The sequence below is a fragment of the Pongo pygmaeus genome, chromosome 1, assembly GCF_028885625.2.
Source record: "Pongo pygmaeus isolate AG05252 chromosome 1, NHGRI_mPonPyg2-v2.0_pri, whole genome shotgun sequence".
Classification (NCBI taxonomy): Eukaryota; Metazoa; Chordata; class Mammalia; order Primates; family Hominidae; genus Pongo; species Pongo pygmaeus.
This window is the reverse complement of record NC_072373.2, coordinates 166,006,163-166,019,002: the sequence shown is the minus strand read 5'-3', so window position 1 is coordinate 166,019,002 and position 12,840 is coordinate 166,006,163. Positions and strand designations below refer to the sequence as shown.

At 40.8% G+C, this 12,840-nt stretch overlaps 1 protein-coding gene across 4 annotated transcripts in view; it reads left to right on the top strand.

Annotated features, from left to right (window-relative positions):
- UBE2U (ubiquitin conjugating enzyme E2 U) overlaps positions 1 to 8,425 on the top strand; it is a 73,569-nt gene extending 65,144 nt beyond the window's left edge. For all 4 annotated transcript variants that reach the window (XM_054493582.1, XM_054493571.1, XM_054493599.1 and 1 more), the window contains 2 exons: positions 1,603 to 1,697; positions 8,050 to 8,425. In XM_054493582.1, coding sequence (XP_054349557.1) covers positions 1,603 to 1,697; positions 8,050 to 8,234 — 280 coding nt within the window. In that variant the 3' untranslated portion in view covers positions 8,235 to 8,425. The remainder of the gene's footprint in view (positions 1 to 1,602; positions 1,698 to 8,049) is intronic.
- Positions 8,426 to 12,840: the final 4,415 nt, after the last annotated feature.

The window sequence follows — 12,840 nt, the reverse complement described above, 5'->3', positions numbered from 1 at the left end:
TCCCACATCTGTTGTTTCCTGACTTTTTAATGATCGCCATTCTAACTGGTGTGAGATGGTATCTCATTGTGGTTTTGATTTGCATTTCTCTGATGACCAGTGATGATGATAATTTTTTCATGTGTCTGTTGGCTGCATAAATGTCTTCTTTTGAGAAGTGTCTGTTCATATCCTTTGCCCACTTTTTGATGGGGTTGTTTGTTTTTTTCTTGTAAATTTGTTTAAGTTCTTTGTAGATTCTGGATATTACCCCTTTGTCAGATGGGTAGGTTGCAAAAATTTTCTCCCATTCTGTAGGTTGCATGCTCACTCTGATGGTAGTTTCTTTTGCTGTGCAGAAGCTCTTTAGTTTAATTAGATCCCATTTGTCAATTTTGGCTTTTGTTGCCATTGCTTTTGGTGTTTTAGTCATGAAGTCCTTGCCCATGCCTATGTCCTGAATGGTATTGCCTAGGTTTTCTTCTAGGGTTTTTATGGTTTTAGGTCTAATATTTAAGTCTTTAATTCATCTTGAATTAATTTTTATATAAGATGTAAGGAAGGGATCCAGTTTCAGCTTTCTCCATATGGCTAGCCAGTTTTCCAAGCACCATTTATTAAATAGGGAATCCTTTCCCCATTTCTTGTTTTTGACAAAAACATTTCTATGCCATCTACTTTTCTTCAAGAAAACTTTGTTGCCAAAAGTTTTCTTTTCATCATGTATCCCAAAAAGTAGTCGTCCCCCAAAAAAATTTTGTAAAATTTTTCATTTCCCTATGTAAACTCTTTCTCCAAGGAAATGCTCTAATAGCTTGACTTGGGCTCATTGATGTCTCCCATAAGCCTGTTGTTTTATCCAGGATGAGTCATTAATTTTTCTGATAGAATTTCTCCCTTGTGTAGTGGGTTGAATCATGTCCCACATGATTCAAAACAAACACCTGTCCCCCCAGAATCTTATTTCAAAATAGGGTCTTTGCAGATATAAATAATAATTAGTTAAGATGAGGCTATACTAGACTTAGGTGGACCCTGAGTCCAATGACTATTGTCCTTATAAGAGGAGCAGAACTACAGAGACCCACATGGAAAAGGTCATGTGACATTGGAGGCAGAGGCTGGAGTGATGCAGCTATAAGCCATGCAATGTAAAGGATTGCTGACAGCCAGCAGAAGCTAGGAAGAGGCAACAGAAGATTCTTCCCTAGGGCTTTCCGAGGGAGGGAGGCCCTGCTGCCACCTTGATCCCCAACATCTAGCCTCCAGAACTATGAGAGATTACATTTCTGTTATTTTAAGTCACCAAGTTTGTGGTCATTTGTTAAGGTGGCCCAAGGAAACTAATATACCTTGCTATACCACATGATGTTTTTATTACTTTTACAATAGTAAACTTATGTCATATTCATTTGCTTTTCCAACTTCTATTCTGTTGGAAAGCACATATTGAAATAATTTTACTTTACCATTAAATTAGTCAACACTCAGAATGGTTCCATATTCAAAGCCTATTGTTCTACTTTTATGTTTCATTTGTTTCATTTATTTTTCTCAGAAGTAAATATACCCTTACCAAAATTCATTTGGGGATTTAGTTCATTTTTCTTTTTCTCTTTCTAGGTATTCGGTTATGAAGTGTTGGCTTGCTAGAAAAAATAGAATGCCTCATGAAGTCAATCACTCAATGGAAGAAATTAAGCTCTGGCCAACTCTAAGTAAATCGATTCACTCTATTTGTTTTGCTTTTATAACTAACATATTATGCATAATATGCATAACTTTAAACTTTTTTCCATTTAAATAAGTTGGAATATATGAGGGCTAATTCTTGTGTTCTCCTTTTAAGGTTGCTTTAACTTTTTCTGACTTTCCAAATTAATTTGGTAAATTACTCACATAGGAATTGGAACTTTGACAGAATTGAATTACTTATATTTTCAAGCTTACTACCCTTTAATAGGTTGATATACAATTTGAAATTTTAAGGCTAAGTTTCAAAATATGAAAAAGCAGCCAAAACACACAGAGCACTAATAAACTGATCCCTAAAACTCATTGTATATTCAAAGATATATGCAATATGGCTGAAAAGAAAGAAACAATGCTGAGTTGTTTTTCGTGCTCTTTTAAAAATTAACATTTACTTGTTGGGATAGGTTGAGAGTGAGTCTTCAGCAGGGAGAGCTGGTAACTTACCATGGAAGTCAGCTGGTATAGAGGGGAAAGCATGACATTTGGGGATAGAGAACTTAGGTTCAGATTCCAGTTCTGTGCTATTATGGAAAGGTCACTCAACCTCTGAACTTAGTTTTTTTCATCCTCAGCTAGTACTGTGTACGTGGAAGGTGTTCAACAAATCCTAGTTGCTAAAATTCTGCCCTTACTCACAGGATTCTTATGACTAAGTGACTCCATGTATAGACAATTTCTTTGTGAACTGAAAAGTACAAAAAAAAAATAGTTACTGTTTTTTCCTGTCACCTGGCCACTAAACATAACAGCATATAAATGCCAGGCACAGGCAATCACCTTTATTCAGTGATTCTCCAAGGGCCCTGCCCCCACATCTCCAAGTTTCTTTTCCCTGCTCAGTATCCACCTCTCTCCCTCCTAATTGTTTGGTGTGCCACGCAGATTTCCTTCTCTGTATTACCAGCCTCAGCCTTCTCCATTCAACTCTGCCTTCTTCCAGATTTCAGGGTACCTGTGAGGTAGGAAATGTTGCCTTCTCCAGCCTTGCTCTTTGCTTTCTCCATGATTTCCCTACTCCTCTCTGCAATCTCTGTCTTTCAACATCCCCACCATCTTCACCAGTGGAAGAGATCACTTGGTTAAGTTGAGGTGATTACAGTAATTTCTGTCTATGCTTTGTCAGACTGGTGACAAAGCTATGTCTCTATAGCTCAGCTCTGCTTATGTTTTTACCAGGTCTAAAATACTTTGTTTCCCATTTTCCTTCAGGATAAAATTTAGACTCTTTGACACAGAAAATCCTTAATGCTCTAATACTTGTCTCTGTCTTTGCACTGACAGTCCCTCCCTCTCCCCTTCACAACCTAAATGCTACACTAAGCTAGTGGGTCATGATTGTTTGTTCCCTACCTCATTTCATAAAAAAGTTTGAGCAGTACACTGTGTTTTCTCATACCCCTACTCTAAATGCTCTTCTCTCCCCTTCTTTACTTTCTAATGCCTATGCATCCTTTGAGATTCAGTTCGGGTATTACCTTTTCTAGGCAACTTTCTCTGTGGGTTATCATAGCCCTTCTACCATAGCCGTATCATTCTCTATTTGTTTTCTATTGCTGTGTCACAAATTAGCACACATTGAATGGTTTAAAACAACACACATTTATTATTTTACTGTTTCTGTGGGCCTGGAGTACAGGCACAGCTTAGCTGAATCCTCTGCTTAAGGTCTCAGAAAGCTGCAATCAAGGCTTTGGCTGGGCTGCATTCTCATCCTAGTGGTCTGAATGGGGGAGGAATCTGCTTCCCAACCCAGTGAGGTTATCGACAGAATTCATTTTCTTCTGTCTTTAGGAATGAGGGCCCTAGCTTCTGGCTGGTTATATGCGGGAGGCCTCCCTCAGCTGCTGAGGGCTGCACACAGTTCCTTGCCATGTGGGCTCTCCCAGCCTGGCCTCCTACTTTATCCAGCAAGAGTCTTTAGAGCAAGTCTGATAGCAAGATGGAGTCGTATGTGATGTAGCATAATCATGTGAGTGAGACCTTATCACTTGCATCCTGTTTTATTGGTTAGAAGTCATGGGTTCTATCCACACTCAGAAAGGAGGAGTTTACACTCAGGTGTAAATACCAGGATGCAGGGATTCTGGGGGCCATCTTGGAGTCTGTTCGGCACACATGCTGTGTTATCACTCTCTTTACTGCCTGTCTCCTTTGAAAAAGAGTGAGATTCTTGAGGGAAGGGACTGCTCACCTCCCAATCTTCCACAGCACAGTGGTTGGCATACAGTAGCTATCAATGAGTAAGTAAACAGTAGGATGAAGTAAAATTGTCATGTTTTTATCTGCCTTGTGATTTGGGGGGAAAAAAGGTGAAAACCCATGATAAGTGGGAAAAAGGCAAGCTGGAAGGGACAACATTTTAAGTTTAATGTCCAGAAACTGGTTAGCTCTCCAGTGCTGAGCCTTGTCGTCTTTAATCATGGAATAGACTCTTCTTTCTGTCTACTCTGGAAGAAACTATACCTGAGAGGTTGTGGTAAATTTGATTATTGTTCAGAAATATTCATTCCTGCTCCACCCACATGAACAAAATGTATTTCCTTGTGCCTTGACTTTGAGCTTTTCCCTGCGACCTGTTTTCATCAGTGGAATATTAGTGGGTGCAGTGTGCCCCCAGGGTTTGGAAAGGGTTTGCATGATTTGGCTTGCTCTTTTTCTCTTCTGCCATCATCACAAGAGCGTGCCTGGACTGGCCCTCTAATCACAGAGAAAGATTCAAGGCACAGATCTGAGCTTGCCCACCCACGTTTCCCAGCCATTCCCCAGCCAAAGAAGCCAACCACCTATTGACCTGCTGACATGTGACCAAAACAAATACTTATTGCTGTGTATGTCACTAAGATTTTGTGGTTGTTTATTATGTAGCAAGAGAGTTATTATGTAGCGAGAGTGAACTTATATAGGATATCAAAGGGAAGTATGACTCAGAAAAGGAAAGAAGTGTGTGTCCCTCTTTTGCAGAGAAGGATGGCATGTCATAGTTTGCCAAAAGGAGAAACTCACCAGAGATTTGGCAGGCAGGAGGGAAGTCGAGGCCATTATGCTTGGGAAGTTGCTCACATCGGGCATGGCGGGTTCCTCAGATATGGCATTTTCACACATCTCTCCACAGCCTCACTTCACAGACATGGTGGCTGCACAAATATCCCCATGAACTCATCGTTTTTTTCCCACTTTGGGTGGCTAAATGTGTGCAGCTTCTTGTACTCCATGAGCTCCTGGTTTCCCACTCATGTCAGTGCATCAGGCTAAAGTGGGTCACGGCTCTTTTTTCAATTCTCCAGCTGTAGCTTCCAGATCTTCACTCCCCTGGGTCCTCCCACAGCTGGATAATCCCACATTCCTGTGTTAGACTCTCACTCTTGTATTACTTGTAGTGGCTCTGTTTTCCTAACTGAACCCAGGCTGAAAACAGGACTGAATAGAAATAAACCATTTGGCAATCATCAGAGCCCATCAGTCAGCACAGATTTTAATATCTTTATTAGCTAAACTATTTTCAGATTAAAAATAAATTATCAGAGGCAGAGTTTCCATGATCCAACCCAAGAAAGGCATGGAAAATATAAGGCAGTTAGAATTTGTGCTTCCATAACTTATTTTGTTAACATAGTAACAAAATCCCCACCTGTATTACTGATTCCAACCACCAAATCCAAGGTGTCTCAGAGGGATTTATAATGCTTAAGATTTCCTGGAGGAGAGAAATTCAAAATAATATTGTTTTTTATGTTCTAAAGAAACATTTCTATATTTATTTTGCATTATAGTCTGCTGATCTAGCCAGGTTTCTTTTTATGCTTCCTGGGAGTTTTTAACAGGGCAGGAACTAAGAGGGCAAATAGTCAAGGTGGTTGATTCCCAACTTTCATTCCACGCCAGCAACTCACTTCAGCCAATCATGGTGATCCCATTTCCCTTCCCAGTAACTAGTTTAGAAATGGGGCGGGGCGCAGTGGCTCACGCCTGTAATTCCAACACTTTGGGAGGCCAAGGTGGGTGGATCACCTGAGGTCAGGAGTTTGAGACCAGCCTGGCCAACATGGTAAAACCCCATCCCTACTAAAAAAAAATTAGCTGGGCATGGTGGTGAATGCCTGTAGTCCCAGTTACTTGGGAGGCTGAGGTGGGAGGATCACTTGATCCCAGGAGGCAGAGGTTGCAGTGAGCTGAGAGCACACCACTGCACTCCAGCCTGGACAACGGGAGTGAAACCCTGCCTCAAAAAAAAAAAAAAAAAAAAAAAAAAAAAAAAAATTAAATTAAATTAAAAGAAATGGCATGTGACAGGATCCCACTTGAGGGGAAATATGCTGGGCGCTTCAGGGGATGGTTTTCTCGTCCACTCTTAAAAATGAGATCTTGGTGAGAAGATCGCTTTTTCCTCTGGATGTTGCTGTGTCCGGTGTGGTTACTAGAATGGCCGTAGCTCTCTTGCTATGCACCTGAAGATGAAGACAACACCTCAGTTAGCAAAGCAAGCAGTAAAAAGAGCTGTGTCCTTTGTGACATTGTGGAGTCACTGCAACATTCAATCCTACTCTCCACTCTGGCTGTTCTCTTATGTGAGATAAAACACTCTCCTATTGTTTAAACTGGATTGACTTGGCTTTATATTTCTTGTAATCAAAAGCATGTGGAGTCAGAAAGGCCCAAACATGGTTAGAAAGAACTGGAGTTAGTCCATCAATAATATGTTCATGGAAAATAAAGTAGATGCTTTTCTCAAGGCACAGACTGAATTTAGTTTTAAATTAATTACAACTAAATATTAGTACCGAAAGTACAAAAAATTAAAAATCACTGTGGGCCTCAGGATAACCATAGGATAATAGTGACTGTGTAAACTCAAATCTCTCTGTGTATTTTTCTCTCTTTGATTTGTTTTGAGATGGAGTCTCACTCTGTCACCCAGGCTGGAGTGCAGTGGGTCAATCTCAGCTCACTGCAACCTCTGCCTTCCGGGTTCAAGTGAGTCTCCTGCCTCAGCCTCCAGAGCAGCTGAGATTACAGGCTCCTGCTACCACACCCGGCTAATTTTTGTATTTTGGTAGAGACAGGGTTTCACCATGTTGGGCAGGCTGGTCTCGAACCCCTGACCTCAAGTGATCGACCTGCCTTGGCTTCCCAAAATGCTGGGATTACAGGTGTAAGCCACCATGCCCGGTCTGTCGGTGTATCTTTCTATAAAGCAAAGACAGAAGGAAAACAAGTCACTTGTAGCCCATGTCTATAGCATTAGAAGACAGCAAATATTACAGGGTTTATTTCATGTGTGAGGGAAATAAACATATGAGGCAAACAAAATTTGTCCTGGAACCCATAATCGGCAGTGAATCCGGTGACAACTAGGTAAAAGGGAAGAGAATGCAGTGAGATTTTAGAGTTAACAGAACATAAATAGTACCAGCTAGAGTTCATCCCCAGAAAGCAAGGTCCCCATGCTGTGTGGAAATATAGATCTAGAAATATAGACATTATATCCATATTCTCCTTTTGAAAAGTATAATCAGTTTATTTCCCTGTTTACAAGGCCTATAAGATAAAGATGAAAGTCCTTTGCATGACATATGAGGCTTTCCTGATCTGGCTTCAGCCTCCCTTCCAGCTCCACGAAACTTTCTGTGTACTGTAACATTGTGTTTTTGGATAGACAGATCTGGGACGAGTCTTGTTATTAGCTGGATATCTTTGATCAAGTTACTATAGGTCGCTCAGCCTCAGTTTCTTCATCTGTAAAATAAGAATAATAATACCTACCCATCACAAGGGTTGTGTCTGAGTTAAATAATATTATAGCTGTCGACTGCTTAGCACCGCACCTGGCACAGTGGAAGTGCGGGAGAATCCATTCTGATCACCCCTAACCCTGTCAAGTCCTCTCATACCTTTGTGCTTATATGATGTGTGCTGTTTCTTCTATCTAACGTGTTCTGACCTCCCTTCTCTGTCTAACAAACTGGTCTTCCTGTTTCAAAGTCCGAGTCTGTTTTCACTTAGACATAGTGATTCCCTCCCTGTGCTCCCAAAGCAGCTTTTCCTTTGCACATCAACTGGCCCTTAGCAGAGACCCAGTAAATATGTATGCTAAATGAATGAACTAACAAAGCATCAAAAGATTGAGCAAGATGGAAAGAATGATTTTTGACAAATAAATTTACTTATAAAACATGAAGTTTAGAAAGTGTAAAAAAGTTTGCTCACATTCATTCAGATGGTCTTTGGCATTATCCTACAAATGCAAGAACACTTCTCTTTTCATTGTTTTTCTTGTTATGTCTATTAAATTTCTATTTTTTATAATTCCCACCACAGATGAAATTTTTCTTGAGTCACCAACTGCAATAAACAGCATCACAGACATTTATGAAACAGAAGAGGAGGGGTGGAAGAGTGACACTTCATTATATGAAAATGACACAGATGAGCCCAGGGAAGAGGAAGTGGAAGATCTGATCTCCTGGACCAACACTCTCAATACAAATACTTTAGAAGATTAAGCAGAACATTATCAGATTAAAAAAATAAACAGCCTCCGCCATAGCCCAGCATTGTGGAGCAATTTTGGAAGACTCTCAGAACTTGGATTTCATTTTTTTCAAGTTGTTCTCACCCGCTCACTGCAAGTACAAATCAGAAATATAAGTACAAATCAGAAATATAAGTACAAATCAGTAAAGATGTTGCTTTGACTTTTTTGAGTGCTACTCCTTTAGAACGAAGTTACCAAAGTTAGGGGTGTTCATTGCCATATGCCAATCAATGGTGTGACACTCCCACAGTTGTTAGGCTACTGGACACAAGTTTTTGCAGGCAAAGAATGGGTCAGAAAGAGGCTGGGATAGGAGGGGAGCAATTAAGAGCTTCAGAGGCTGGACATGACCCCAAGTAGCGGGATCTATACATGGACTTACATCTGCCTCGTTTCTTGTCTTGTTTCCTCCATATTCAAGCAATGAGATGTCGCTATTTACTAATGTTTCTCTTCTGTTTTATCCCAGAGTACATGCCATTTTCTCTTCAGCCTTGACCTTCTATCTCCTCGTATTCTTATAACTTTATTTTCTCTGTCTCTTTTTGCCATATTGTCTCAACCTACACATATGCTTGGGTCTCTCCTATTCTAAAATATGTCTCTGCCTTTGACCCCCATCTCTGCTTACCTCACCAGTATTCACTCATTTTTCTCAGTCAGATTTATTGATCTGCCTTCCGGGTTCAATATTTAGCTAAATATTTAGCTAGCCAGGAAAGTATCAAGAGACCAGATACATGTAGTAGAGCTTTCTGGTGGCACATGCCCATAGTCCTAGCTACTCAGGAGGCTGTGGTGGGAGGATTGCTTGAGCCTGGGAGATCGAGGATGCAGTGATCTGTGATCATGTCACTGCACTCCACTCTGGGCATCAGAGCAAGACCTTGTCTCAAAAAAAACAAAACAGGACAAATACACCTAGGTTTCTATGGTTGTTGAGAAAAAACAAATAAATGCATCAATACATTAATATTTATGAAGTGCTAATAATAGCGCCTGGCCTATAGTAAGCGCTATATTTGTGTTTGATCAAATAAAAACCAAAATTTACTTCTATTTAGTTAATTGATCCCATGCACTATGAAAGAAATTAAGATTCAGAGGGCCTGAACTGAAGTCTATAAACCTGCAGTTTTAAAAATTACCCCAGCTGGCCAGGCGCGGTGGCTCACGCCTGTAATCCCAGCACTTTGGGAGGCTGAGGGGGGCGGATCATGAGGTCAGGAGATCGAGACCATCCTGGCTAACATGGTGAAACCCCGTCTCTACTAAAGATACAAAAATTAGCTGGGTGTGGTGGCGGGCGCCTGTAGTCCCAGCTACTCGGGAGTCTGAAGCAGGAGAATAGCGTGAACCCGGGAGGCGGAGCTTGTAGTGAGCCAAGATCGCGCCACTGCACTCCAGCCTGGGCAACAGAGGGAGACTCCATCAAAAAAACAAAAACAAAAACAAAAAAAAATCCCAGCTGATTCTGATGAAGACGATTAGTGGATGACACTTTGAGACACAATGTAATTCTGAGATTAATTTCAAATATGATTAATATGGCATGCCAAATCGTGCCATTTGATAACGGAGTGTGTCATGTATTGTAAAGCTCAACTGACTCATACCCTCCACTGGATATGATACCAGATCTGAAGTTAAGGTTCTATAGGAACGCGAGGCCCCAGCCCCCTTGTGATCAGTCTGGATGGATTCTGAAAAGAGAGAAGAGAGAAGCAGGGAATTTCATTTTTTGAAATGTTCTAAATCAGCCGGGAGTGGTGGCGCATTCTTGTAGTCCCAGCTGCTACGGAGGCCTGGGGCACGAGATTCGCTTGAACCCGGGAGGCGGAGGTTGCAGTGAGCAGAGACCGCGCCACTGCGCTCCAAACTGGGCGACAGAGCAGGACTCCGTCTTAAAAGTATAAAATAAAAATAAAAGAAAATAAATATTATAAAATTTTGCAGGTACGTCATTGTCAATGTTTTTTAAACTTGCGTTGTTGTTTAGACTCCACTTCCCCTCCAGATGGCGCCAGTTAGCTATTTCATGCACTTAAGTCTTAAGAGACACTCTTCACTGGAAGCCAGGCACCAAGCCTCTTTATGCTTTTAAAGGCTCGTGCGACACGTGACCAGTTTATAAGAGCGGAATACTTTGTTTTCCCTCCCAAGGAAGATGTTTACTCAGTACTAGGAAAGATTTACTGAAAGAAAAATAGCCCAGAGCTTACAAATTACTCACGTTGATAAAATCATAGAGCCAACCTGGAGAAATCAGTCAGTCCTCACCACTGGCTTCAGGCAGGACCACACAGAAACCACCCTCTTGTAGATGAGAATGAGCCTGAGTTTTGTTTAATGACTTCCAGACATCAGTGCATCCACTGAGAGCTGCTCCCCCTCCTACCTGAGGGAGGGAGGGACTTCCCTAGGGGCTGACAGTTAGAAAGCTTCGGGGCCTGCCGGCCACCTAGACCTCCTTTGCCTCCCTGCTGCTCCCTTACAGGCCATGGATGCCCCTAACGAGGAGATGACAGTGATGGTGTCGGCTGGGAGATGAAGGGGGATCCTGTGCATCTCTGTTATTTGGCAGTTAACTCAGAATATACGGAGACCTAGAGTTAAATTTAAGCCACTCTCTCCAGAGGGTGAGATCTCAAACCTTATCTAAATATTCAACTCCAGTATTTAACCACCTCCCAGGAGAGAGTTCTTTTTGGCTAATCTGATTCCTAGATGCAAAAGTATAAGCCCACTTGATTTGGGGTTTTCATCATAAAAGGTGGAGCGCAGCTGGCTCTCATTTTCTGAGCAGTATCCCTTAATAGATCTGAAGGCTAATTTTAAATGTTCTATACCCTTCTGCGATCTGTACTAACCAACCCCAGACCTTTTCATTCTTTGTTACGGCCTCTCAATGTTCAAACCCTCTCCCCGACTCTTCGTCTCACTTTCAAGTTCTAAGGACCAGACTGGAATCTAAATGAAAAGTGATCACTTGAACAGCCAAGGGTAATTATATTTACAAGTTGAATTCTGTTTCAACAAATACAATTACAACATCCATCCTGATCTCCTGAGGCTTTTTGCATGTCTCAACAACTAGCTCATGTTAACAATGCTTCACTGATAGAAAAAAAATATTTTCTGTAGAGGAGAAAATTATATATACTAGATGCATTCACAAGTTGCCATCCATTTTTAAGGAAAACTTCATAACTAAGATATTGTTCTCATTAAGTAAGTGTATGTGCAATAATTAACTTAGAATATATCTAAAATAAACCTCAATGTCACCAGTGAGGGCTACTAATAAGATGATATTACTTTAGTGTTCAAAATTGTTTAAATAACTGAGTTCTCGTATTGTGTCATATGAGTCAACTTTTTCCTACATTCCGTGGCAAATAACAAAAGACCTACTAGAGGATTAAAGAGGTAGAGACTCATTTTTTTTTTTTTTTTTTTTTTCACAAAATAAGGAGCCCTTAGGTGGGCAGTTGCTGGCATTGGTCCAGCTAGTTAGGCAATGAAGCCATCAAAGACCAAGCTTCTTCTCTTTCCTCGCTACCATTTTTAGGATGCTAGCTTTTGTCTCCATGCCTTTTGCTTCTTGATTACAAGATGTCTGCTAGAAGGCTGGGCACAGTGGCTCACACCTGTAATCCCAGCACTTTGGAAGACCGAGGCAGAAGGATTGCTTGAACGCAGGAGTTTGAGACCAAACTAGGCAACATAGTGAGATCCTGTTTCTACTAAAAAATTTTTTTATAGCTAGCCGGGCATGGTGGCCTGCACCTCAGGAAGGTGAGGCAGGAGGATAGCTTGAGCCCAAGAGCTCTAGGTTGCAGTAAGTTATGATCATACACTACTGCACTCTAGCCTGGGCAGCAGAGTAAGACTGTCTTAAAAAAAAAAAAAAAAGGCTGATACAGTTCCAGACTTCATCTGTTTGTTCAAGATAGGAGGAAAGGAAGAAGAGGGAAGGGAAGTGATGCTGGCTGCTACTTCTGTTCTAGAGCAAAGGGTGACTCAGTGTCCTCAATGCTAGAAACCAAACTGGTAGCAAAATTTTAAAAAGTCAGTTCTGTTAATAATATAGTTTATCCATACTTATTTAGTCATTCATTGATGATTTAATGGGTAGTTTACAATAGCCTTTACTACATTTTAATATGCATTAATAACTGATAAGTGAAAGGATAATTTTATATATTTTTAAAAATATTTTACATTATTGTATTTTTGCACTTGCCGAAATATCTGACTCACTTTGAAGAGGATGGGAGACAGAGAATTCTAGGCATTTACATCTTGGTTAGGTGACCAAATATTCTGGGTGGGCTAGGACAGGGGTTTCTAAGATTTTCTGTGAAATCAATCAACATAAAAGGGACCTAATCCTGGGTTTTCCTTTAAGTACTTTCTTCCCAGTCTTAAAATAGATTAGAATAAGTGAACTGTGGGATGATTAGGCCCACGCTGCATTTCAGAATTTGTAGGCTTCAATGGTGTAAACAGTCCATTAACACCTCATAAATTAGGATGTTCTTAGGTCATAACACAGTGGAACACAGGTAGCA